This window comes from Podarcis vaucheri (assembly GCF_965113315.1).
Source record: "Podarcis vaucheri genome assembly, chromosome: 7".
NCBI classification, from domain to species: Eukaryota; Metazoa; Chordata; class Lepidosauria; order Squamata; family Lacertidae; genus Podarcis; species Podarcis vaucheri.
Window position 1 is genome coordinate 779,880 of NC_138765.1, and position 26,688 is coordinate 806,567.

General features: G+C 49.9%; 1 protein-coding gene across 4 annotated transcripts in view; it reads left to right on the forward strand.

Moving 5' to 3' along the window:
* The first annotated feature begins 676 nt into the window (after positions 1–676).
* SPTBN4 (spectrin beta, non-erythrocytic 4) overlaps positions 677–26,688 on the forward strand; it is a 90,039-nt gene continuing 64,027 nt past the window's right edge. For 2 of the 4 annotated variants that reach the window (XM_082230920.1, XM_082230922.1), the window contains exons 1-12: positions 6,408–7,031; positions 8,944–9,095; positions 9,658–9,831; positions 11,319–11,410; positions 14,652–14,732; positions 14,840–14,955; positions 17,552–17,664; positions 19,556–19,743; positions 21,201–21,318; positions 22,465–22,623; positions 23,449–23,751; positions 26,308–26,458. In XM_082230920.1, coding sequence (XP_082087046.1) covers positions 6,851–7,031; positions 8,944–9,095; positions 9,658–9,831; positions 11,319–11,410; positions 14,652–14,732; positions 14,840–14,955; positions 17,552–17,664; positions 19,556–19,743; positions 21,201–21,318; positions 22,465–22,623; positions 23,449–23,751; positions 26,308–26,458 — 1,828 coding nt within the window. In that variant the 5' untranslated portion in view covers positions 6,408–6,850. Of the gene's footprint in view, positions 1,034–6,407; positions 7,032–8,943; positions 9,096–9,657; positions 9,832–11,318; positions 11,411–14,651; positions 14,733–14,839; positions 14,956–17,551; positions 17,665–19,555; positions 19,744–21,200; positions 21,319–22,464; positions 22,624–23,448; positions 23,752–26,307; positions 26,459–26,688 lie in introns of those variants that run through there. The other 2 variants (XM_082230921.1, XM_082230923.1) reach the window with 2 other exon arrangements.

Below are 26,688 nucleotides of genomic sequence, written 5' to 3' on the forward strand. Positions count from 1 at the left end.
CCGGCTGAATCCGACACGCCGCCCTCCCCGCCGGCCCTCTCTCCATCCAAGACCCCCTTCTCCCCCCCCCCACTCCGGGAGGAGGGGCCGCCATGCGCGCCGGTGCCCGGCTGGAGGGAGCGGGAGCCGCTCGGCCGGCGAGCCGAAGGACGGGCCCAAGGTGACCGCTCGCCCGGGCGCGCCCTCCTTTGTGCCTGGCTCCCCCCGGGGCGCGCGCCCCCCGCCAGCCTCCTTGGCTCCGCGTGCGCGCCCCTCTCCCTGCCTGCCTGCCTGCCTGCCTGCCTGGAAAGCGGCCCGGGCAGCGGCGGCGGCGGGGCGAGGCGGGCGGGCGGGCGGGCGGGCGCGGGACCGGGACGGAGCGGAGCCCCGGGATTGGCTGCTGCGGCGGGTGATGCTGCGGGGCTGCGCCGGGGGCCTCCGCCGCCGGACTCCGCTCGCCTCCCGCAGCCACTGAGCAGCGCCGCCGCCGCCGCCACCACCGGGCGGGGCGAGGCCGTGGGACGCTGCTTGGGGAGGTAAGTCGCGGGGGTCCTGGTCATGCAAAGCGCTTCCATGCGAAGGGGATCCGGAAAAGGAGTGAGACACCCGACCCCGCCACCCCAGAACCCCAAAATCGCTCAGTTTCGGTGGATGGGGGGGGGGGCTGGCCTTATCTTTGGGGACGGAGGGGGGTCTGGTCCTACGTTTGGAGACGGAAGGGACTTGCTTAGGGAGCTGTCCATGGTGGGATGGTTTTGGTCTGCCCAGAGGAGGGCAGGGGCTGCAGGCTCTCTCCCCCACTCCAATATCCCACCCACCCCCCGTTTTCTTCTCCCGGCGGCGGAGGACAGGCCGCCCCGGCTGGACCAGCGCGTGCTTGGCGACATGTCCTCCCGCCTCGGAATGGCACCGGAGTCCCCCAAAAGCTGTGGCCGGGAATGGTCAGCGGACGCCTCTCCATCCCTGCCAGGCCGGAGGAGAAGGGCCTGCTCAGTCCTTGCCCCCTCGCTCCACCCCAGCAGGATCGGGGCCCAGCAGCACCTGCAGTCCTCGGGTCAGTGCCCAAAGATGGTGCCGGGATTGAGGCGCGCCTGCAGCGCTGCAGAAGGGGGGGGGACAAGCTGCCCTTCCCTCTTGCCTCCCCTTTCTAGGGATTGTTCATGTGCCCCCCCCCATCCTCCAAGAAGCCCAAGCCCCAGGGGGGGCTCCCCAAGGGTCGTGCAAGAGGATCATGGACTAGCCCCCCCCCCCTCTGGGCCCAGACAATTCTGAGGCTTCAGCGTTTCAAAAAGCTGAGCTTTAAGTTCCTGGAAATAGCAGGGCTTAGAAGCTGGGCTTTCTATTATTCCGGAAATATATAGGGGGTTTTTAATAGCTAAATGGGTGAGCAGGCTGCATCCAACCCGCCAGTTTCCCACAGGGATCTGGTTGGCCACTGTGAGTGCAGGATCCTGGAGTAAGGGGCCTGATCCAGCAGGCAGGCTCTTCTCACCATGGGTGGAGCCAGGATTTTTGTTGGGGGGGGGGCAGGACTTTGTTGGGAGGCAGAACCAACATGACTGGTCGGTCAGTTTAAGTATTTCTATTGTTTTCCTTGATGGGGAGAGCTGCCTCTCCCTTGGCTATGCCAGCACTTTCCCTGTTCTTACAATGATTTACTTGCATCAACTGTTTGGTTAGATAAGTTATTAACTGAAGTCAACACCATTAGATCTGGACTTTGGTCAACCTGGGGGGGGCCTCCAGATTCTTTGGACTACAATTCCCATCAGCCCCAGCCAGTGCATGTCCTGCATGATGGGAGTTGTAGTCCAAAGCATATCGGGTCTGCTTGAAGGCAGGCCAGGCCATTTTCCCTTCACCCAAGATGCCTTTTCAATGGGCAATTGTGTGTATATATACAATACAATACAATACAATACAATACAATACAATACAATACAGTATAAATTGAAAACAAAAACAGCTTAATGTACAGTCAAGCAGTATATAATGTAATGTACAATCAAGCAGTACTGTATAGAAATTTTGCTAATTAGGACTCCCAGTCATACTGCCAATTATTACCCGAGACAAATTATGATTCTTTACAACTTTAGACCAGCTTCAGACTGGTCTACCTTGCAGAGCTGTTGTGAAGGCCTCTCTCTGCCCTGCTCGCCGCTTGCCAGGAGGGATCCCATTGCCTTCTCCTGCCTCTGGATCCCAGTTGCTGGAAACTGGGGGAGGGGAGAGGGATCTTGGGCTGGGATCCTGCTTACAGGTTTCTGGCTGGCCGCTGTGAGAAGAGGTGGGCCACTGGCCAGAGTCATCCCTGTTGCCTTTGAGGCTTCCCTTATGGTGGACACAGTATTCTAGGTGTGGTCTGGCTAAGGCAGAATAGAGTGGGACTCTTCCTTCCCTTGATCTGGACACTTCTGTTGTTGCAGCCTAGAATAGTGTTAGCCTTTTTTTGCAGCTGCATCACACTGTTGACTAATAATAATAATAATAATAATAATAATAATAATAATAATAATAATAATAATTTATTATTTATTCCCCGGCCATCTGGCTGGGTTTCCCCAGCTGCTCTGGGTGGCTTCCAACAAAGTATTAAAATACATTAAACATTAAAAGCTTCCCTAAACAGGACTGCCTTCAAATGTCATCTAAAAGTCTGGTAGTTGTTCTTCTCTTTGACATCTGCTGGGAGGGCATTCCACAGGGTGGGTGCCACCACCCAGAAGGCCCTCTGCCTGGTTCCCTGTAACTTGGCTTCTTGCAGGAAGGGAACCACCAGAAGGCCCTCAAGTGTCTGGGCAGAATGATGGGAGTGGAGACGCTCCTTCAGGTATACTGGACCGAGGCCGTTTAGGGCTTTCAAGGTCAGCACCAACACTTTGTGTTGTGCTCAGAAATGCACTGGGAGCCAATGTAGATCTTTCAAGACTGGTGTCATGTGGTCTCGGTGGCCGCCCCCAGTCACCAGTCTAGCTGCCGCATTCTGGATTAGTTGTAGTTTCCGGGTCACCTTCAAAGGGAGCCCTACATAGAGCGTGTGGCAGTAGTCCAAGCAGGAGATAACCAGAGCATGCACCACTCTGGCGAGGCTGTCTGCAGGAAGATACGGTCTCAGCCTTCATACCACATGGAGCTGGCAGACAGCTGCCCTGGACACAGAATTGACCTGCACCTCCATGGACAGCTGTGAGTCCAAAATGACTCCCATGCTGCACACCTGGTCCTTCAGGGGCGCAGTTACCCCATTTAGGACCAGGGAGTCCCCCACACCTGCCCACCTTCTGTTCCCCCAAAACAGTACTTCTGTCTTGTCAGGATTCAACCTCAATCTGTTAGCCGCCATCCATTCTCCAACCGCCTCCAGGCACTCACACAGGACCTTCACTGCCTTCACTGGTTCTGATTTAAAAGAGAGGTAGAGCTGGGTGTCATCACCCAGCCCAAACCCCCTGGTGATCTCTCCCAGAGGCTTCATATACATATTAAAAAGCATGGGGGAGAGGACAGAACCCTGAGGGACCCCACAAGTGAGAGCCCAGGGGTCTGAACACTCATTCCCCCCTACTTTCTGGACACGGCACTGGAGGAAGGAGCAGAACCACTGTATAACAGTGCCCCCAGCTTGTGGTCCACCAAGACCCAGAGATCCTTTCCACATGTCCTGCTAGTAAGCCAGGTGCCCCCCCCATCCTATATTGGTGCATCTGGTTCTTCCTGCCTAAGTGCAAAACCTGACATTTGTCCCTATGGAAATTCATTTTGTTAGCTTGCACCCAGTTCTCCAATCTGTTTTTATTTTTTTTTCAAATTTTTTTTATTGCTTTTCCAGATTTATAACAAAAAGAATAACACTACATAACAAACAACTAAAGAAAACACACTACATTACAAAAAAGAAAAACATAAAAACAATTAGTACTTCTATTACCTAATTTAACTGTCATTGTTAACTGACTTCCTCAAATCCCCCCCAACTGAATTTCATTATATCACCTTGTAACAGTTCTCCAAGATCTTATTTCTAATAAAATTAACTCCTTTTATTTACTATCTTCTTCCTTCTTCTCTTTTATTACTTCTAGTCCTTAGTGTTTTACAACCCATTATTATTATAATCTTATACCTATTTGTGACTCCAGTTCTCCAATCTGTTAAGGTCACTTTGAATTCTGATTCTGTCTTCTGCAGCATTAGCTACCCCTCCCAGTTTGGTGTCATCTGCAAATTTGATGAGCATCCCCTCAATTCCTTCATCCAAGTCATTTATAAAGGTGTTGAACAACAACGGGCCCAGGACAGAACCCTGCGGCACCCCACTGGCCACTTTTCCCCAGGATGAGGAGGAACCATTAATGAGTCCTCTTTGGGTTCAATCAGTCAACCAGCTACAAATCCCCCTAACAGTTGCCTCATTCAACCCACATTTTACCAGCTTCCTCACAAAAATATCATTGAGGACTTTGTCAAACACCTTAATGAAATCAAGATACACTATGTCCAAGGCATTTCCCTGATCCACCAAGTTTGTAATTTCATTGGGGGGGGATGAGATTGGTCTGGCATGACTTATTTTTGAGAAACCCATGCTGAGTCTTAGTCATCACAGCATCCTTTTCTAAATGCTCACAGACCAATCATTGTATTATCTGTTATTGGACCTTCCCTGTTATCGATGTCAAGCTCACTGGTCAGTAGTTGCCTGGGTTTTCCTTGCACCCCTTTTGAAGATGGGGACAACATTTGGCTGCCTCTCGTCTGTAGGGACTACACCTATTCTCCAAGAATTCTCAAAGGTCACAGACAAAGGCTCTGAAATTCCACCCACAAGCTCCTTGAGTGCGCTTGGATGCAGATCATCAGGCCCTGGAGATTTGAATTCATTGGGGTCACGAGGAGTCGGACATGACTAAATGACTAAACAACAACAAACAAGTAGCTAGGTGTTCCCTTACTATCTACCGTATTTTTCGCCCCATAGGGCGCCGGCCCATAAGGCGCACCTAGTTTTTTGGGGGGGAAATAAAGGGGGGAAATTATCCCCCCCCAGCCCAAGCCTCCCCTGACCCCAGCCCCCAGAACAGGCTGCTATCCACAAGCCGTAGGAGAGCAGCACAAAACCCGAAGCCTGGGCGTGCTGAGCTCAGCACGCCCCAAGCTTCTGGATGCAGGCAAGCTCCCCACAAGTCGTGGGAGAGCTGCGCGACTGAAACCGCGAAGAAACCTTTACCGTGGTACCTCGGGATGCGGACGGGATCCATTCCAGAGCCCTGTTTGCATACTGAAGTGAACATAACCCGTGTCTGCGCGTGTGCAGGTTGTGTTTCGGCACTTCCACGCATGTGTGTGACGTCATTTTGAGCGTCTGCGCATGCGTGCGCGGTGAAACCCGGAAGTAACGCTCTCCATTACTTCCGGGTTGCTGCAGAGCGCAACCCGAAAATATTCATCCCGAAGCGTATTTATCCCGAGGCATGAGTGTACAGTATTATTATTATTTACCTCTCTCGCAAGCCTGGGCTCGTTCTGAGCTTTAGCCAGCCGGACTTCCCCCTGCAGCTCATGAATATTCTTCCTTTGTGATTTCCGTTTTCTTCCATTTCTTATACATGCCTGTCTTAACTCTCAGCTCATCTGTAAGCTGCTTATGCAGCCTCACCGGTTTCCTCAGACGCCTCCCGCTTTTCTTTCTTCCTTGTCTTTCTTTGGATTCCTGGGTGCCCCCCATGAAATATCCCCCCAGTCTCTTCTGGGGTTCCCCTGCACACGCCTCTGAGCGTTGGCTCCTGGCCAGTGATGCCGACTGTCCAGCCTCCTCCCTCCCCTTCTCTGGCTGGGGAAGGGGGTGGGCCAATCCGGACCCCGACTTGCCCGGAGGGCGAGGGAGGAAGCAGGCCTTCTCAGCCCCAAGCAAGGGAGCAGGAAGGGGCTTCCCTGCAGACAGAACCAGCCCTGCAGAACCCTTGGGAAACAGTAACGGGCGACCATTCACTTTCTGGGGCAAAAGATCCCCCCCCCCATTTCATTTCTTCTATTTCTATGCTGGTTTTCATTCAAACAAAGGGACTTACAAATAATCAGAACAGAACATCACAGCTATTGCATGCGTCATATTATATGATTAACAAATCATCCATAAAACCAGGGCTTTTTTTTAGCCAAAAGTCCCCATTCCGGCACCTCTCCTGCCATTGCGGAGGTGTTCATGGTGAGTTCTGGTTCTTCTTTTTCTAGAAAAATAGTCCTGCATAAAACATAATCTATAAAAGCGTATTAACAAAATAACAACTAAAAGTTAGGCGAAATCCTATTATGTTCGCATACTCCTCTCTTAGAACTCTTCCACCACTTCAGTTTCTCCAGTTTGTTAAAATACACCCGCCCAGGGTCCAAGGAGGAAATACCTACAACAGGCATGGCCAAACTTGGTCCTCCAGATGTTTTGGGACTACAGTTCCCATCATCCCTGACCACAGGTCCTGCTAGCTAGGGCTCATAGGAGTTGTAGGCCGGAAACATCTGGCGGGCCGAGTTTGCCTATGCCTGACCTACAGCAACAGAGCAATACTTTAACTTATTAGTTAAAAAGCAGGATTTATGTCTCATGTGGTGCTGGGAGGAGCTGCTGCTTTGTACAGAGTTGGGCCCTGGAGGCTCCATCTGGCTCACTGTTGCTTACCCTGACTGGCAGCAGCTGCCTGGCATTTCAGAACTGTCCTCTCCTTGACTCCCAAACTCCGCCTTTGCATTGCGTCCTCTCAGCTGGTCTCCCGCGCCGTCTCCACAGGAGGGCTGGCCAGGGCTCCAGCCGCCCATGAGGTCCTTCTGCGCAGATCCGTGAAGGAGCCTTCCTCCCGGCGCCAGGGGCAAGATGGCAAATGTCACGCCAGCCAAGCTGGACAACCTGGAGGCTCAGCAACAACAGCAACAACAGCAGCAGAACAACAACACCCGGTGGGAGAGCACTGAGCACCACCACCAGCACCGGCCCTGGGATGAGGCCACCGCCACAGCCAAGCTCTTTGAGTGCTCGCGGATCAAGGCCTTGGCCGGTACGTCTTGCATGGCTCTTGCCGGCCTGCAGGGATAGAAAGGGTTGGACAAGGGGAGGCTGAATTGCAGGCAGCAGGCACAACGTGGGTGAGCTGGGCTGGGCTTTCAGATGCCCAGGGTTGGAAGGGACCCCAGTGGACATCTAGTCCAACCCCCTGCAATGCACAGGGATGTGGTCTGGACCCCCCCCCCCCGATCCCGCAGGATTGCTCTGAGACGGAGCCCCAACTGCAGGGAATGGGGAGGCAGCTTTGTCAGAGTCAGGGGTCCTAAAAAACTGCTTAGGCCCCCACCCTCTCAGCTCCCTAAACTCATCGCCAGCGACCGCTTCCCTCCCCTACAAAGCACATTATTCAGAGTAGCGCCTAAGGAAGATAACTGTGGTGAAATTCAAAATGGGAGCAATTAATTGCACATTAATTCCAAATCCAATCAAGGCTGCTTAATTAATTCCGCAAGATGCATTCCCAATCTAGCGTGCCAATGGGGCTGGCAGCGGAATCTGACTTTGGTACTGACTTTGCTTGGGGGGGCAGCAGGCCAGCTTGCCTGGGGGGTGGAGGGAGAGCAGAATCCTCTTGGCGATTCCTCCAGCGCCAAGGGGTCTCCCTGTAGCCTCTGAAGAGTGAGGGGCTCCTGCCCCCCCCCTGCCCTGCCTTCCTCTGCCAACCCTGAGCCCCTCTGGCAGCCAGGAGCCTCCCTCTCCCCCGCTTTGAAAATTGCTTGTGGGGCTCATTTCAAAGACGGCTGCAAATTAGCCGGGGGATGAATAAAGAGGGAGGTGAGCTGGCCGTGGGTTCCACCCAGTTCACCATTGTCTACACTGACTGGCAGCAGTAATGCACATGGTGGCAGCTTCCTTCATCCATGAGAGGCTGCCTGCCTGGGGGTGGGAGGGGCTCTCTCTGGGAGAGGTGGGGGGGCTTAAGCTCGCTTTGCTGGTGGCGCTGGAGGTTGGGGTTAGGAATCGGCCCCTGCACGTCATGGGAGACAGCCCCTTGCTGGGGGTTGGGCTAGATGACCACTTGGGTCCCTTCCAAGTTCTTCTTCTTATTTTTATTTTCTTTATTTACACATTTTAAATTATACAAATCAAACACATTTTTCTGTTATAAAAGAAAAGAAGGAGGGAAATAGAAAAAATAGAAGAAAAAATAGAAAATAAAGTTAAATGAAAAATCTTATTAAAGACATACAGTTTTTAAAGAAATACAAACCATCATTGGCATTATTATAAACATATATTTCCAGTAAGAGGTTGTTTTATCGATTTCTCCTCGCTACTCTTAATTTCTTACTTATGCCTAATCTCTGGTTTTATTACCTGACTTGTTAATGACTTCCTTCTACCTCTATGCAAATTAAGGCCCGGGGGCCAGATCCGGCCCAATCGCCTTCTAAATCTGGCCCCCGGACGGTCTGGGAATCAGCGTGTTTTTACATGAGTAGAATGTGTGCCTTTATTTAGACTGCATCTCTGGGTTATTTGTGGGGCATAGGAATTCATTCATTTCACACACACCCCAAAAATATGGTCCGCCCTCTGCAAGGTCTGAGGGACGGTGGACCGCCCCCCTGCTGAAAAAGTTTGCTGACCCCTGGTCTATGCAGTTCATAATTTCTCCTTTATAAAAATTCCTGCCTCTGTTCTTGTTCTACGAAAGACCATTCTTTTAACTCTGTGGAATTTAGTCTATGCTCAACCAAGAGTCATCGTTGGAAACGTATTTCATCATGTCATTTATAAAAGCATCCCATCCCATTTAAAAACACCCCAGTGATTTTCTGTTGGTTTTGCTAGTTCAAGACATTCACATAGCCTTTTTGGGTGCTTTTGGGGTGGGTTCCCTGGGGGCAGAGGGGGGACCCTGGGGGGCTCCGCCTACTGAGCTTGACCCCCCTTCCTGCCAGACGAGCGCGAAGCCGTGCAGAAGAAGACCTTCACCAAGTGGGTCAACTCGCACCTGAGCCAGGCCTCCTGCCGGATCAGCGACCTCTACACCGACCTGCGGGACGGATTCATGCTGACCAAGCTGCTGGAGGTGCTGTCCGGGGAGCAGCTGGTGAGGAGGGGCTTTGGGGCAAGGGGAGGTGGGGAGCGTCTTGGGGGGCTCCGTCTGCAGCAGGAGTTTGCTTCGAAAGAGGAAAACGCGGGCCAGACTTGTGGATTTCTGTGTTGCACTGATGAACGCACTCTGCACATGGTCAGGGGCGTTTCCTTCTTCGCTCCGATGCCGCTGACTCCTGGGTTTCTGAGGTTTTGCTCTGTGGGGGCAGCAGAAGGGCCTGATGCGAGATGCATTCTCAATACAGAATGCACTCGGCACATGGTCAGAGGCATTTCCCTCTTCGTTCAGAGCAGGCTCTGGGGTTTTGCTCCATGGGGGGAGGAGAAGGGTGTGATGTGGGATGCGCTCTGTGTTGCAAAAGAGAGAGCACTCTGCACATGGTCAGAGAAATACCCTCCTTTGCTCTAACACTGCTGGCTCCAGAGTTTCTGGCCCTCAGAGCAGATTCTGAGGTTGAGTTCTGTGAGGGGAGGAGAAGGGCCTGAGGTGGGGCGTGGGCGGCTTTTGGGGGGAAAGAGAGTCTCCCCCCCCACCTGTCCACTTTCTCCCCCGTCAGCCCAAGCCCACCCGCGGCCGAATGCGGATCCACTCCCTGGAGAACGTGGACAAGGCCCTGCAGTTCCTGAAGGAGCAGCGCGTCCACCTGGAGAATGTGGGCTCCCATGACATCGTGGACGGAAACCACCGCCTGACGCTCGGACTCATCTGGACCATCATCCTGCGCTTCCAGGTGGGGCCCAGGGGGGTGAAGTGGGGAGCTGGGGTCAGCATGGCATGGGCTTCCTGTCGGCCCTTGAGAAGTCCCTTCCGCCCCCTTGGCTCCCCTGCCAGGGCACCCGGGACCTTCTCTCCTGCCTCCCCCCTCCGAGGAACCCCCTGGCATGGCCCTCTGCCCCGGAAGTATTGGCGTGGGCCCCTGGCCCCTCTCCCCTGGGCACAGCTTTGGCAAGAGGGCAGGGGGTTAAAGAAATGGACAGTGGCACCTTGGTTCTCAAACTTGATCCGTTCCAGAAGTCCGTTCCAAAACTGAGGCGTGCTTTCCCATAGAAAGTAATGTAAAACGAATTCCATTCCAGACTTATAAAAACAATCCCTAAACATGAATTTTACTATCTAATGAGATCATTGATCCATAAAATGAAAGCAATAATCTATGTACTGTACTATAAAATAATGATGACAGTATTGTAGATGATAAAATAAATTTTTTTAAAAAAATTCTGACCTGCACTGATGATTAAAGGGAAGTCCTTGATTGTTTGGGGGGCTTTTATCCATTTCTGCAGTCACACAATCCATCAATCAGTAGCTGGACTGGGTTCCACACAGTCACAAAAACAAATTTACTTGAAAAGCCTCCAAAACAAGAACGCAAAATAAATAGCAAAAACAAAAGCACCAAACTGAATCTGCTCCGGAAGTCCATTTGACTTCTGGAATGTTCAGAAACTGAGGCGCAGCTTCTGATGGGCGCAGGCGCCCCAGAAACAATAGCCGACAGCTGCATCGGACGTTCGACTTCCGAAAAACATTCGAAAACTGGAACACTTATTTCCAGGTTTTCGGCGTTTGGGAACCAAAGCATTTGAGTACCAAGGTAGCACTGTATTGTTGGCATCAGTTTGTTTATGTTCTTCTTATGCATTTTGTGTTCCCGTTTTGTATTTTACTATTATTAAATTTGTATACTGCCCTTCATACGAAGACCACAGGGCAATTCACAACATAAAAACCCAAAACAAAAACACAAAAGACATAAGAACAACAAGAAGAACAATGACCCCGAACTGCCCTGTTCTCTTTGACTGAAGGGCGGTGTATACAGATTTGGTAGATAATATAACAATAGCACGTCCCCGGATTTATTTATTTTAGTTCATATAATTTATACGCCGTTGGTTGCCAAAATGAATGAATGAAAGAAAGAAACCTCAAAGCAACGAGAACAGGATTCGAACTATGAGCCACAGAAGGGATGAGAGGTGATGGTCTGGTGGTTGTGATACGAGAGAGAGAAGACGGGGTTCCGCAAGGGGGAGAAATTAGAAACCCCGCAGGAAACGGGAGGGGAAGTTTTGGAGTGCATATGTGAAATTTTTGAAATTTAATAAAATAGGAAGGGAGGAAGCTGAACGTGGTTTGCAAAGAGATAAAACAAGAAACTCCAATAACAACATGTTGCAAAAACGAAAAATGCTAAAATGTTGAAATTTGCAGATCCAGGTGATCAAAATAGAAACGGAGGACAACCGGGAGACTCGCTCCGCCAAGGACGCCTTGCTCCTCTGGTGCCAGATGAAGACGGCCGGGTGAGCAGCCAGGGAGAGGGCAGCGGCGCCCCTGCTCTCTCTATTTTATTTTATTGAGTTTATTTACAACACACACACACTGGTCAAACTAAACATGAAAATAATAGTACAAAATTAAAAGAAAAACAAACAGCAACAAAACACAAAACAAAACAAAATACAAATAAGACATGATAACGCATGAAAACTTATACAAAACAAATAATCAATTATATATATATATACACACACACACATATACATATATATATTTGTCATTCTGCATATTTTAATACATCTTAGCTTCATATTATTTTACCTAAATACTCTATTTTCTTCTAGATTTTATATCACACCATTAAAATCACATATTATACTTATTTGTTTTCATATTGTCCTATATCTTTAACATTCTTTTTTTTGGTTGTGTTTACTCAAACCCTGCTAATGAGTCTCATCCTTTACAATACTTTGTATTTTTTAAAGTCTTTGTTGCCTTTATCTCTTAATCTTGCCGTAAATTTCGCCATTTCTGCTTATTCCATCATTTTCAGACACTAACTCTCTTTCCTGCCTCCTGCTTTTTTGTCAGCCCCCTGAAGGCTGCAGAGAGGTGCCCCACCCCCCACCCCCCAATTCAGCAATATGCAGATTTTGTTAAGTAAAATTAACTGGAAACCTGCAGAGGCCGCTTTCGGCTGAAATGTGGCCTTTAAGAAAAAAATCCATAAAGCATCGAAAGCATAGGGAACAGGAGCAGAACAAAGTAAATCGGAGCTCAAAGCACATTAAAAAAAGACTTTTGAGGTTGCTGCTCACATCTCTCTCCCCCCCCCATACTTCAGGGAGCTCTGGGCAACAGGGGAGATTCTTTAGGGAAGTTTTTAACGTTTGATGCTGTATCCTGTTTTTAATATTCAGTTGGGAGCTGCCCAGAGTGGGTGGGGAAGAAATATATTATTATTATTAGTAGTAGTAATTATTATTTTCCACAACACCCCTGTGAAGTAGCCCAGGCTGAACAACAGTGCCTGGCTCACCACCACCCAGTGGCTGAGTGGGGGAATGGACGCTGTTTTTTTGGCTCATGCCTTTATTTATCAGCTCATCCCCCTGGATATGTTTCATGTGGGGCATAGATTTTTTTGAAAAATAAGCATCCCCGGGGGTTGGACTGGATGATGCCGGGGGTCCCCTTTTGTGATCCTCCTTGTGCCCCTAGCTAGAAGGTGCATTCCATTCACCTTCCTCCTCTGACCAGGATGCCAGGCTAGGTTGAAGGCCAGGTCTTCCTCCGAAAGATTTGTTTCAAAATAAACGTAAGACAATCTCTAAAATGCATATTATTCCTTGACTGTGAGGTCAAGGAGGAAGAAGTCAAATCTGTAATGGGCCAAGGATCTCGGCTAGAACATCTACATGGAAAGTTGGGAGAGACTCTGGAAGGACAACATCAAATTTACAGCATGTTGTGATTTAAAAGAAAATTGTATGAAAATGCTTTACGGGTGGCATTTAACGCCTCTTAAGCTAGCCAAAATGTTCAGATCTAGGACAAACACTTGTTGGAAATGCAGGGAGGCTGAAGGCACATGGATCCACATGTGGTGGAACTGTGAAAAGATCAGACAGTTTTGGGAAATGATTACAACAAGCTGAAGAAAATGTGCAAATGCTCCTTCCCTAAGAAACCAGAGGCCTCCTGCGAGGAATTATGGGGAATGAAATCCCCAAAAAGTTCAGGAGAGTCTGTATGTATGTTACAGTTGCTGCCAGAATTCTAATGGCAAAAGGCTGGAAGGGAGAGGATATTCTAAATTAGACTGGCAAAGCAAGATAAGAAAGTACGCTGAACTGGCAAGATTATCAGCAAGGCTAAGAGAAGTTACAGATGAAAAAATTATCAGAGTGGGACACATACAGAGTCTGTGTGAAAGAACACTGTCAAAAGATCAATCCGTTGGCAGGTCTTGATTGAGCTTTGATGTACAATTAGGATAATTTTATAAAATAAAACTGATAGTGTTAACGGAAAAATCCGAGGGCTCCCTTGGACAAAAACAAAGACACCAACCAGGATAACTTGGAGCAAAACAGCAGCCAGGAGGCTTGGCCTTGATTGAACTGTTGCAACAGGGTGCTCCCCTCACTTGCAGGAGAGAGGAAGGACCCAGAAAAAATGGTGTGCAAGACCTTATAAAGACTTTTGAAATTGCCACCCTGTAGATCAAGACCACCCTCAGAAACATCATACATACATCACAGAAGGGGTGTAACCCCAGATACATCACACCTACATCACAGAAAAGGCAATCTAAAACAGAATTTTTAATATTGTTTTTCTCCTGTTGTTGTTTATCTCCTGTCTGGCAGGTTCCTTGATTGGATTGCCTGGGGAGCCTGGCCATTCCTTTGTAGTGATAAATACTTAGTTCCTGGGCCAGGTCACAGGCTCACACCCTATTCATACACAGACAAACCCTGAAGACAGGATTTGTGAAGGAAAAGACAATGGGGAGGCTTTTCCAGTTTGACCTTGCAGAGAAAACATTTGCTCAGTTTAGGAATCAAAATGGTTCCAGGTTGGCCTCCCTGTGCTGATCTATGTATGTGCTTGGTTGGTACACTTATGAACATTATCATACAGTGGTGCCCCACAAGACAAAATTAATTCGTTCCGCAATTTTTGCTGTCTAGCGAATTTTTCTTCTTGCGAAGCATGGTTTAAACGGTTTAACAAAGTCGCAAGACGTTTTCGTCTTGCGAAGCAAGCCCATAGGGGAATTCGTCTTGCGAGGCAAATCGCGAATGAAAAAACCTTTCGTCTAGCGAGTTTTTTGTCTTGCGAGGCATTCGTCTTGCGGGGCACCACTGTATATCTAAGACCATAAAATTCCTATCACAGATAGTAAGTTAAATAACATGGAGAAACTAAAGTCTAAGCACGTATTTAAGGAATTTAATTCAGGAACGCGAGGGGAAGATCGGCGGTCTTGTCCAATTTAACCACAAATGGATGTACAAAGCAAGTATTAGTTAAAGAATGAATAATTGTTTATTGTTTATTTTGCTTATAACGTCTATTGTATGTTTCTATTACAAAGTTTTCAGCCAATAAAGCATTTAGAAACTGGGGGGGGGGAGGCCGTTTCCGGTCTCCCCACCTGGCCAGGTCTGCCAGGTGTCCCTCCGCTTGCTTCTTGCCAGGTGTGGGGCGGGAGGGGCAGAACGGCCTTCGCCGCTGACTCTCCTCCCTGCGCAGGTACCCCGAGGTCAACATCCAGAACTTCACCACCAGCTGGCGGGACGGACTGGCCTTCAACGCGCTCATCCACAAGCACAGGTGCGAGGGGCTGCCGGGCGCTGCACCCCCTGCAGCAGAGGGACCCAAGGGGATTGTGCCCCCCCCCAGTGCCCGGACTGATCTCTTGCACCCATTCTCTTGGCCAGGCCAGATATCATAGATTTCAAGAAGCTGACCAAGTCGAATGCCGCCTACAACCTCCAGCAGGCTTTCAATACGGCCGAACAGCAGCTGGGACTGGCCAAACTGCTCGACCCGGAAGGTAAGAGATCCCGGAATGATCCCAGAAGATTCAGATCCGTGGCAGAGGACATGCTCTGCGTCCCCTTAAGAGGAAGGCTTTGCTCTGAGCCATTGGAGGGAGCGCCAACTTTTGCCCACCTGGTGCCTGCTGGGGGGGGGCAGGTGGGAGTTTCAGTCCAAGAGAGGTGGGGGGCAATAGTGGAGGAAGCCCCTCTGGCACCAGGGGTGGCGCAACCGCCCACAGGGAGGGACGGGACGGGGAGCTCAGCGCCATTCCCGCCCCCCTCCATTTTTGCTCGCCTGCCTCCTTCCCTCTTTTGGGGGGTGAGATCCAGCGCGGTGGCCTGGCGGGGGGTTGCGCTCTTCCATGGCAGCCAAGCTGGGAGGGGGGCACAATCTGGCCTGGCCAGGATTTTGTCACCCCCCTCTCAGGGATGGCACCTGGGGCAGACCGCACACACCTTGCTCCGCCTGTGGTGGACGGGGGCGCAGGTTGTGGCAGATGATGGAGAGAGCCCTGGGCGAGACGGAGTCATTACCTGTTTAATTTCGTATACTTTATACACTCCTTGAGTGTTGAAAACCCCTCGGAGCGGTTTATAAAAAGATAAACCGATAAAATTGCCACTAAAAAAGATTAACAACAATAATTTAATACTTTTGAAATGTTCAAATAACAGACAAAAAACAGATTAAGGCTTGCACCAACTTTCTAAGCATCTAGAGCGGCTTCAAAAATGTTTTCAGTAGGCGCCGAAAAGAATACAGTGATGTCAAGAGGCGGGGAGTTCCAAAGTGTCAGTGCTGCCACACTAAAAGACTGATTTCCTACAAATGCAGAAGAACCCAGGAGTCCGGGCTCCGGGACACAAGCTCTGCCAATAATCCGTTGTTTTCTCTGTGGCCTTCCAGATCCTGTCACCTCTCCTGGGCTTTGCAGCCTAAGCCCATTTTGAGCTGCTTACTGTAATCAGATCTCCCTGATCTAATTTGTTTTAATCTGAAATCATTCCAATTGGGCCTCTCTTTAACGTTGCGCGTGGCTGCATTTAATTCCTGCCCCTCGCAGCCGCTTTGCTCACAAGCCTTCCTTTCCAGAGGCCTCCCCGGCAGAGATTTCCCTTTCTGCTTGCTCTGCAAAATGCTGAATCAGTTATTCACCACGAACTCAATGCATTATTCACCATGAACTCAATTGGTCCCCTTCCTGGTGTCTCTGCATCTCCATTCGCGGCCACCTCTCCAGCCCATCCTTCCCCATTTGGCAGAGGAAATAGCCCTCTCCCACCTCAGCCGATCCCCATTTTTTTTGTGTGTGGGGGGTTGTTGCTCAGTTCTCCAGCGTGACCTGTCCTTCCTTTCCTCGATTCCCACTTCAAATCATAGAATTGTCAAGTTGGAAGGACCCCCAAAACATCACCTAGCCCACCCCCAGCCCTGCCACTGCGGGGGTTACAGTACCTCCCAGAAAGCCGGCGCTGGCTTAGATGGAGAGGAGGAGGCGAAGGTGAAAGATGTTTGGTGGGAGCGTTGCCTTTGTGCCCTGGCCATGTGAGGAACCAGGGATCCCACTTCCCATCTGACAGCACACACCCCCACCCCACATTTTCCCAGGTTTCTCACCCAATGCACCCGACCCTGTCCTTAATTTTGTGATTTCCCTGGAAAGTTGCCCCCCAGCACCACCCCTGGCTTCTCTGCATCCTCCATCCCAGCTCCCATTCGTGGTGCAGCAGAAGTCCTGCTCCTTTCTTTCCATTCATCACCATATTTTCTTTACCCCCCCCCACTCCCCAAAAGAACCCCCTGTGCTGCTAAATCCTCGGCAGAGAAGACTCGATCCCAAATAGCCTGGGATCCGTTGGCCACTGATCAGCTGTTTTGAAAATAATATTTTCTCCTGCTAGCCTCACCAACCCAAATTATGCCCCTAAAGAAAATTAAATTTTTAAAAAATCTAGCCCACCCCCAGCAGTGCAGGAATCTCAGCTAAAGAATCCCTAGCCCCCCCCCAACCTCTGCTTGGAAAGAACAATCAAACATCTCTTATTGTCAAGGTTTTCCATATGTCAGAATCTCTTCCTTGTCACTTGAAGCCATAGGTTTGAGTCCTACCCACCAGCAGAGCAGGAGAAAACAAGCTTGCTTCCTCTTCCATGTGACAGCCCTTGAGATAGTTGAAGGCGGCTCTCCTCTTCTCCAGGCGAACATACCCAACTCCTTCAACCGTTCCTCATCAGGCTTGGTTCCCAGACCCTTCATCATCATCTTGGTTGCCCTCCTCTGCACACCTCCCAGCTTGTCAATACAGTGGTACCTCGGGTTACGTACGCTTCAGGTTACAGAATCCGCTAACCCAGAAATAGTGCTTCAGGTTAAGAACTTTGCTTCAGGATAAGAACAGAAATCGTGTTCCGGCGGATTGCAGCAGCAGGAGGCCCCATTAGCTAAAGTGGTCTTCAGGTTAAGAACAGTTTCAGGTTAAGAACGGACCTCCGGAAGGAATTAATAACTTAACCGGAGGTACCACTGTACCCGTCTTAAACTGGGGTGTCCAGAACTGGGCAGGGACCTCCACTTGCTCCTCTTCCTGCCCTCTCTCCTTCCCTTGGCAGATGTCAACATGGAGCACCCAGACGAAAAGTCCATCATCACCTACGTTGTCTCGTTCTACCACTACTTCTCCAAGATGAAGGCCCTGGCTGTGGAGGGGAAGCGGATTGGGAAGGTGAGCGGGGGGAGGAAGGAAGGTGGTCGGGTTCCACCTTGCCCCAATGGCAGGCAGGGCTAAGGGCTGGATCTGTGGGCCACTTTTAAACTCCCCACATCTGAAACATTCACACTGGACCTGGAGGAGAAGGGGGGGGGAGCACACAGCTTCCAAAGAAAGGCAGGGGGGGTTATTTTCATTTTCTTTTTGTATATAGTTTCATTCATTTTCAAAAATAACGTTAATAGAAATTTGCAAAACTGGTACACCAAGCTAGAAACCAACTGTTGTTGAAGAAGCACAGGTATTGGTCACGGTCATTTCATGGGAAGTAAAATCACAGCAGTAAAACAGATAACCGTTTATCTCTAACACAGACAAAGGGCGAAATCACCTTTTATTAGAAATTCAAAAGCAGTGACAGTCTATTTTCCATGGAAGACAGAGAGACCAGATGGGACTGAGATATCATATGAAAGCAGGATGGGAGTCAAATTAGGTTGACCCCGTGCCAAATACCCCTAGGACCTGGGAATCCACAAGCACATCAGAAGATCCTGGCTGCTGGATTAGGCCACGGGGGGGGGGGATCTAGCCAGCATCTTGGTCTCACAGGGGCCAAATGTCCCTAAGGCCCTCGGAATCTAGATCGACTGCCTCTGGACCTGGAGGCTCCGTGAGAACATAGGAAGAGCCGTCTAGTCCAGCATCCAGTTCTCACTGTGGCAACCAGATGCCTGTGGGAAACTAGCAAGCGGGATTTGAACACGGAGCTCTCTCCCCTCCCGTGGCCTCCAGCAAATGGGATTCAGAAGCCCTGCTGTTTCTGACCCTGCAAGCAGAGGGGACCCAGTGTGGCTCCTCTTCTCCAGTGGTAGTCAGTAGTGTCCTCCTCTTTCAAAGACCCCTGAGTTGGGGCCATCGCTGCCTCCTGTGGGAGCCCCAGGCGAGGGGAGTCTGCTTGCGCTCTGCACCCGACCTCCCCCCCCCCCCGTGTGGGAATGTTCAGGGTGGCAGGAGAGGATATATTGTTTATGAATATCCTTTCTATCTTGTGCTAGCAAGTTCCTTTACTTCGCAGAGTTTACATTCCCCTTTTTACATGCACAGCCGATAGCTGGTTGCAGGCTCGTGTCAGCCTCTCACTATTATACAATTCAGCCTGTCTCAGGTTGAGTTGTACATTCCTGGTAAATTCCTTTGAATCCCTCTTAAAAGAATAAAGATGCCACAATCTTATTCAAAGTCAATAAGAGAAGTTTAGGCACATCAGTTCACAGTTGGATCCCTGAAGGCAGACTTAGTTACAAATATGTACATGTGGATCTCTACGCCATATGGGGGAATAATCCCAGTGCTGCTGCTAGCTGAGAGCCAGCAGAGCAGTCCTAGCTAGAATCTGGTCAAATGAAGAAGGAAGTCAAAAAGAAGGAAGTGCTGCATGACTCGTCCTTTTGTTACCTGGACAGGTGAGGTCACGTGCACCTCTAGTCACATGCAAAGGAAGGATGCTCCAGCCAGGAGGAACAGGAAGTTTTTGACTGGCTGGACCATGGGTAGGCAAACTAAGACCCAGCTGCCAGATCCGGCCCAATCGCCTTCTCAATCCGGCCCGCGGACGGTCCAGGAATCAGTGTCTTTTTACATGAGTAGAATGTGTGCATTTCTTTAAAACGCATCTCTGGGTTATTTGTGGGGCATAGGAATTCGTTCTCCCCCCCCAAAAAAATATAGTCCGGCCCCCCCACAAGGTCTGAGGGACAGTGGACCGGCCCCCTGCTGAAAAAGTTTGCTGACCCTGGGCTGGCCCATCATCCCCCTGCATGTCCATTCCAGAAAAACAAGGAATGTTGTTCGGTATTTGATGCTCCCAGTGGATCACATCCCACAGCCCGGTCCTTTTCTGCAGGTGCTGGACCAGGTGCTGGAGATTGAGAAGATCATTGAGCGCTACGAGTCTCTGGCCAGCGAGCTCCTGGAGTGGATCGAGCTCACCATCGCCATCATCAGCAACCAGAAGTTTGCCAACTCCCTGGTGGGGGTCCAGCAGCAGCTGCAAGCCTTCACCGCCTTCTGCACCCTGGAGAAGCCCGTCAAGTGAGTGGGGGGCATGGGGGGGAGCAGAGGGCAAGGAGGCTCCTGGGGCCGGGGGGGGGGGTCTTCACTTGGGCAAAGGGGGCCGGAGGGCAGGGACTGGTGTGGGGGACAGGGCTTGCCAACTCAAGCCAGAGGCTTTTTCTGGCCACCACTCCCTTGATTCCGTAAAATAAATAAAACCTTCTGGGGGGAAAGTATTTCTGAGGTTTGGGGATGCATAGGCCTAAACATTTTGTGAATTTAATGGGAGAAGAAATTCACTGTATTTGGAAGAACTATGCATGGGGGGAAATTACCGATGGAAATTGCATGCCCAGGCAACCTTGCCCAAACAAGAGTGTTTTCTGTGGGCCCTGGAAGCATAGCTCAGGCAGTCCTCAAGTCAATGGGCCGGGAGTTCAAAGGGGGGAAAGAAAAAAAGACAATACCCAAATATCAGCCGCTCCCTTAAAATTCTGCAGGCACTCACACCCTTGAATGGTGAATGCAGAAGAAAATCCCCCGGGTAGTAGGGAGGACCCGCAAAAGGGTTTAACACCTGTTCATAGCACCATAAATGCAAATAAAAAAGCAATACTACACTGTAAAATATGTGGAAAGCAATGAAGGATATTAGAATTAATTGCACAACAGTCTCAAGCTCGCAGATCGGCAATAAAACATTGTTTTGTTCTGTTTTACCGTATGTCTGTTTCAGCAGCGATATCGTAAAAGCCGATTTTTATAACATTGTAAATTTAAGCCACACTTTAACTTTTCACAGTCGGGATTTGGGGGGAAATTGCGTCTTATATTCTGGCCAATATGGTGGGCAGGTCAGGTAGTCCTTCTTGTAAACTGGTCCGGAGCTGTTGAGGCTTTTATATACTAAAAGGAACGCCTCATTTGCAAAATACTGCGCAGTGACTTGGTTTTGTGCCTCTGGGAAGCATAAAATAATAATAATAACAATATTCATTCATTCATTCATTCCCCGCCCATCTGGCTGGGTTTCCCCAACCACTGTGCGCTGCTTCCAGCAAAATATTAAAATACAATAATTCATCAGATATTAAAATCTTCCCTAAACAGGGCTGCCTTCAGAGGTCTTCTAAAAGTCAGATCGCATCCTTAGTGAGGCAGGACAGAGCAGGTGCCCTCTAGAGCCTCTTTTGGCCTTCAGCCCCCCACTCCTCATCTCCCTTTCTTGCATTTCTGTTCCACCTTTATCCCCCCCCCCTTCATCCCCACAACAACAGCCCTGAGAGGCAGGCCAGGCGGAGAGGCAGCGTTTGAGGGGGGATTTGAACCCTGGTCTCTCGAGGGTCCTGGGAGGCTGAGGCTCAAGCTGGCCCTGGCCCTGGGAGCCGTGTCCCTGTCAAGGGGCGGCTGACGTGGTCCCTGCTCCCTTGCGGGTGTGTGTGTGTGGTCCCTGCTCTCTGGGGCTGGAGGCTGACCCCTCTGTCCTTGGCCTGCAGGTTTCAGGAGAAGGGCAACTTGGAGGTCCTCCTCTTCTCCATCCAGAGCAAGCTCCGGGCCAATAACCGGAAGCTCTACATCCCCAAGGAAGGCAAGAGCATCTCCGACATCAACAAGGTGGGTCCCAAGAGGGTCTGCGAGGGGCAGGAAAGAGTCCAATTTGTCAGTGTCTAAATGATACCGAGTGCCAGAACAGCTTGGCCAAAATCAGGAAATTCTGCCCATGGTGTGGCTATTTTCCACCTTCCCATTTCGACTCTCTGGTACCCTATCTGCATAATCAAGCAATCCTAAAATATAGACACGCTTTTACTCTCGCAAGATTGAATGTCTTGCCCTTGGCTGGACTTGGGGGATGATTCCAACAGATTCCACACGAAAAACGCTTATGTCCCTGTCCAAATCGGTGGCACATGCCCTTCTGGCTTGCCCTCTTTATAAAGACTTGAGAAATGAGGCCATCACCCCTCTTTTATTGTCCACTCTGGGTCGCCCAGCCACTGCCCCAGGGTCCTTTCTCTTGGCAGATCCAGATGAGCAGGTGACAGCAAAGGCTGCCAGGTTTTTAGCTGGGGCAATCAGAATAAGATCCACTATTTGACTGCTGATTCAAAACCCTAAAATGTATTTGATACTATTTTTATTCTTTGTATATCGTATTGTTTTATTGCTGATACAAATAAAGATTCATTCATTCATTCAATCTGCGGTGGGCAGGGCGGCCTGGGGGAGTGTCGAACCTGGAGGGGGGGACACCTGGGGGGTCTCAGAGCTTGCAGACCATGTGCAGAGGAAGGAGACCAAGATGGTCAAGGGCCTGGAAATGGTTGAGAGAGTTGGGGAGGCTGAGCCTGGGGAAGATGAGAGCCCTCTTCCAATATCTCTGTCCCACGGAAGGCGGAGCAAGCTGGCTTTCTCCTGCTCCGGAGGGCAGGATTCGAAGCCATGGCTGCAAGTTACAAGAAAGTTGATTCTGACTCAACGCCTTGGGTGCTGGAGTTGCAGGTGGTTGGACCACGTGACCCTGGGGATCCCTTCCCACTCGACCATTCTATGACGCTCTGTCAAGAGTCCCAGCTTCTATAAACCTTTCTGAGGGGAACGGATTCTGTGGGAAGCTGGCAGGATCTCCTTTGCCGGAGGCTTTACGCCGAGGTCGGAGCGCCCTCCTCCGTCTGGGAAGCATTGCAGGGGGGCTGGGCTGGATGACCTTTGGGGGACCCCTCCCGCTCTGTGACTCTGTGCCCTTCCTCCTCTCGGCAGGCCTGGACCCGGCTGGAGAAGGCAGAGCACGAGCGGGAGGTGGCGCTGCGCAATGAGCTGATCCGCCAGGAGAAGCTGGAGCTGCTGGCCCAGCGCTTTGACCACAAAGCCGTAATGCGGGAGACCTGGCTGAATGAGAACCAGCGCCTGGTCTCCCAGGTAAGGCGGGCAGAGAGACGGGGGACTCGGGTCAGGGGAGGGGGAGGAAGGACCACCGATGATAGAGGGATCTGCTTCCTCTAGACAGTGGTCCCTTGGTTCCCAAACTTAGTCCGTTCCGGAAATCCGTTCCAAAACCAAAGCGTTCCAAAACCAAGGCGCACTTTCCCATAGAAAGTCATGCAAAATGGATTAACCCATTCCAGACTTTTAAAAACGTCTAAAACATGAATTTTACTCTCTAATGAGACCATTGATCCATAAAATGAAAGCAAGAATCAATATACTGTACTATAAAATAAAGAAGACAGTATTGTAGATGATAAAAATTAAAATTATTATTTTTCCTTCCCTGCACTGATGATAGTCATTGTTTGGATGGGGGGCTTTTAGCTGAACTGGGTTCCACACAGTCATGAAAACAAATGAACCGAAAAAGCCACACAAAAAAGCAAAATAAATAGCAAACACAAAAGCACCAAACTTAATCCATTGCAGAAGTCCGTCTGACTTCTGAAATGTTCAAAAATCAAGGCGCAGCTTCTGATTGGTGCAGTCAGCCCTGAAACAATACCCGACAGCCACATCGGACATTTGGCTTCTGAAAAACATTCAAAAACCAGAACACTTACTTCTGGGTTTTTGGCGTTTGGGAATCAAGGCATTTGGGAACCAAGGTACCACTGTCTTCCAAATTGAGAAAGTGGGGGAGGGCTTGTGGTTTCCTGGTGCGTGAAAAACACTCTGTCCATGGGCAGATGCCTGACTGTTCTCCTTAGATCTGCCTCCTCACTAGCTGGTCCCTCCCTCCCTCCCTCTCGCCAGGACAACTTTGGCTACGACCTCCCTGCGGTGGAGGCCGCCATGAAGAAGCACGAGGCCATTGAGGCGGACATCTCCTCCTACCAGGAGCGCATCCAGGTGGTGGTGGAGCTGGCCCAGGAGATGGAGTCGGAGGGCTACTACGACAGCAAGCGCATCAACGCCCAGAAGGAGAACATCCTGCGCCAGTGGGGCCTCCTGACGGAGCTGGTCAGCGGCCGCCGAGCCCGGCTGGAGCAGAACGTGGCCCTGCAGAAGGTCTTCCAGGAGATGGTCTACATGATCGACTGGATGGACGACATGCAGGTGCCGGAGGGGGGGGGGCACGTGGAGTGACAGACTGGATGGGCCCCCTTTGGCCTGGTCTAGCAGGCTCTTCTCAGGTTCTTCCCCTTGCTCCGTCTTCAGCAGAGGTTGGGTGGCCCCCCGTCAGAAATTCTTCAGCAGGGGTTGGGCTGGATGACCCTCGGGGGTCCTCTTCAACTCTACAATTCTTTTTTTAAAAAAATATCTTTCTTACAAAGGTAAAAACAAACAATAACAAATACAACAACAAGAAAGAAAGAAAGATAGTCTCAAATCCATAAAATGGGATTCTCCGAACCCCATGACTCTCCCCCGCCCCTGGTTCCCTAAGTTTTCACCTGCATATCATTTCTACTCCAAATTATTTTTTTAATCTCAGATTGGCTGTACTATTTCTAAAATTATGTGTTTTTAAAATCCTGCCAATATATTAACCTGTTTACAAGACTTCTGCAAATACATAGTAAACATTTCCCTTTCTTTTTTAAATTTCTTGTCGTCTTGATTTCTGAGCTTTCCACTTTTGAGTTTTGCCACTTCAGCCTAGTCCATTAACTTGGTTTGCCAGTCTTCTCTGGTCTGGACTGCTTCCACTTTCTATCTTTGGGCTAACAGTATCCGGGTGGCTGTTGTAGCACACAGAAACAATTTCTTCTGACCTTTTGGAATCTCCGCTCCTACAATACCTAATAAAAAGGTTTCAGGTTTTTTAACAAAGGTTACTCTAAATATTTTTTTCATTTCATTATAAATCATCCAACAATTTTTTTAAGCCACCTTGCATTTCCACCACATATGATAGAAAGTACCCTCTGTTTCTTTACATTTCCAACACTTATTAGTGTCACCCATGGAAGGGGGGGAGCAGGAAAAAACTTAAACATGTACCAGAGTTCAGCAGAGTTCCCAAAAAGGAGACCAGAGGCAATTGAATCCAGCAGAGTTTACTGAGTTTACTGATATGGAAGGCAAATGAGCATAATGGTCACAAATCCAATACAATCAGGATTGGCCCTGTCCTTAAGAAATCCAGTTGCAGCACTTATAATAATGTTTAACCTTAACACTAAGCATACAGAAGACCAGAACAAAGTGATAGTAAGGGAAAGTGAGTCAGAGTGAGACCCAGGCTCCTCCTGGCCTGACCACTATAGTCACTACGACCTTGACCAATAGGACCAGTTTAAACCAGCTGTACTCCACTTCCCAGTAGAAATGACCAAAAACATCAGAAACCTTCTTCCTGTTTCTCACACATAGAAATAAACCTTGTAGATTCAGAATAGCAAAGATCTCTACGCATCTGATTAATACTTTCTGTACTAAGAAGTGAAAACTGACCTTTAGATCTTGTTCTGTATAGTTTTCCTAATTTAACCAGGGTTAGATACCACCAGCCCAAACGTTTTAATCAATTCTACAATTCTGTGATTTGTTTATAACCGCAGCTTTAGGAGCAAGCGAGAAACAGGTTCTGCTGCTTCTCCCTGATCTCCTGACTTTACAGCAGGCCCCTGGGTCCTTCCTTGAGAAGACCCCTCGCCCCCCCCCCCCAGCATCCTCTCCCAGCTTGACCAAATGCTCAAGCCCCCCAGCCACATCCCAGACACAACCCCACAGTTTCAACAGCCTTCTTGATCCAGCACCAGACGCCCCCCAAGCCCACCCCATGAGCCTTTCAGATCTTAGAATCATAGAAGGGTGGCCTGGGAAGGGGACACCCAAGGGTCCTCTAGTCTAGCCCCTGAAATGCCGGAATCACCGCTCAGGGCAAGCTAAAGACGGGCAAGCTAAAGTGATGGAATCTGCTGAAATGGCAAAACTGACTATGAAACTGAGAGGAAGAGATGACAACGAATTTAAGGAAGAATGGAAGGTGTTTATTGCATACATACAGAAGCACATAGGTTAATACATTAGCAGGGTTTTAAGATTACTTGTAATTATGTTATGAATGGATAATAGGTGATTTAAATAGGTTACAAATTTAACAATGGACATTCAGTACCTTGATAAATAATGGAACCAAGGAAGGGATTAGAGGGAAGTCAATTTGTTCTGTTTTTGTATTGTTGTTGCTTTTAATTTTTGTTATTTTTGGGAAATCAATTAAAAAATTTTTTTGAAAAAGGAATCTCTGACAGATGGGCACCCAACCTCTCTGGAAAAGCCTCCCAGGACGGAGAGCCCATTGCCTCCTGAAGGAGACTGGGTCATGTGTGGGCCCTGTGGGACCCTCTTGCCCTCCGCAGGGCAGCCTGGGCACATGCCAGGGTCATTCTCTCTCTGGCACATCCTGTTCTTTGGGGGCCTGGCCTGGCCTGGCCTGTGCTTGCTGCATTTCGGGGATGTTGGACTTGGCAAGCCCTGGGAGCCCCTGCCAGTCCTGTGAATCTGGTTTCAAGCAGGGTCCTCTGGGGAGCCCCCCATCCCTGCTGCTGCCCTTTGCCCTGTGGCAAGAGAGGCTGGACCAAACACCCCCCTGCATGGCCACTCTAGGAAAACGAGGAATGTTGTACTTGACTGCTACTTGTGCATCACATTCCCTCCCGGCAGGCCCAGCTGTCGTCCAAGGAGTGTGGGAAGCACCTGCGGGAGGTGGAGGACTTGCTTCAGAAGCATGCGCTGCTGGAGGCCGACGTCTCCGCCCAGAGCGAGCGCGTGCAGGCGCTCAACGTGGCCGCCCTCAAGTTCTCGGAGCTGACAGGTAAGCCCACTGGGCAGGGACTCCCTCCTGCTGCTGCTGCTGTCAGGGGCTGGAGCGAAGGGGAATGGGGGAGACCCCCTTCCCGAGAAGAGGAGGACAGGAGAGATTGACAAGACTGGTTTGCAGAAGGTCATAGTTCAGAGGCTGCAGAGGGGAGAAGCTGGGAAATATTGGGAGAGCAGCAGGAGGAAGAAGCAGCACCAGGGGAGAGACAGCTGACAGACTCCGTG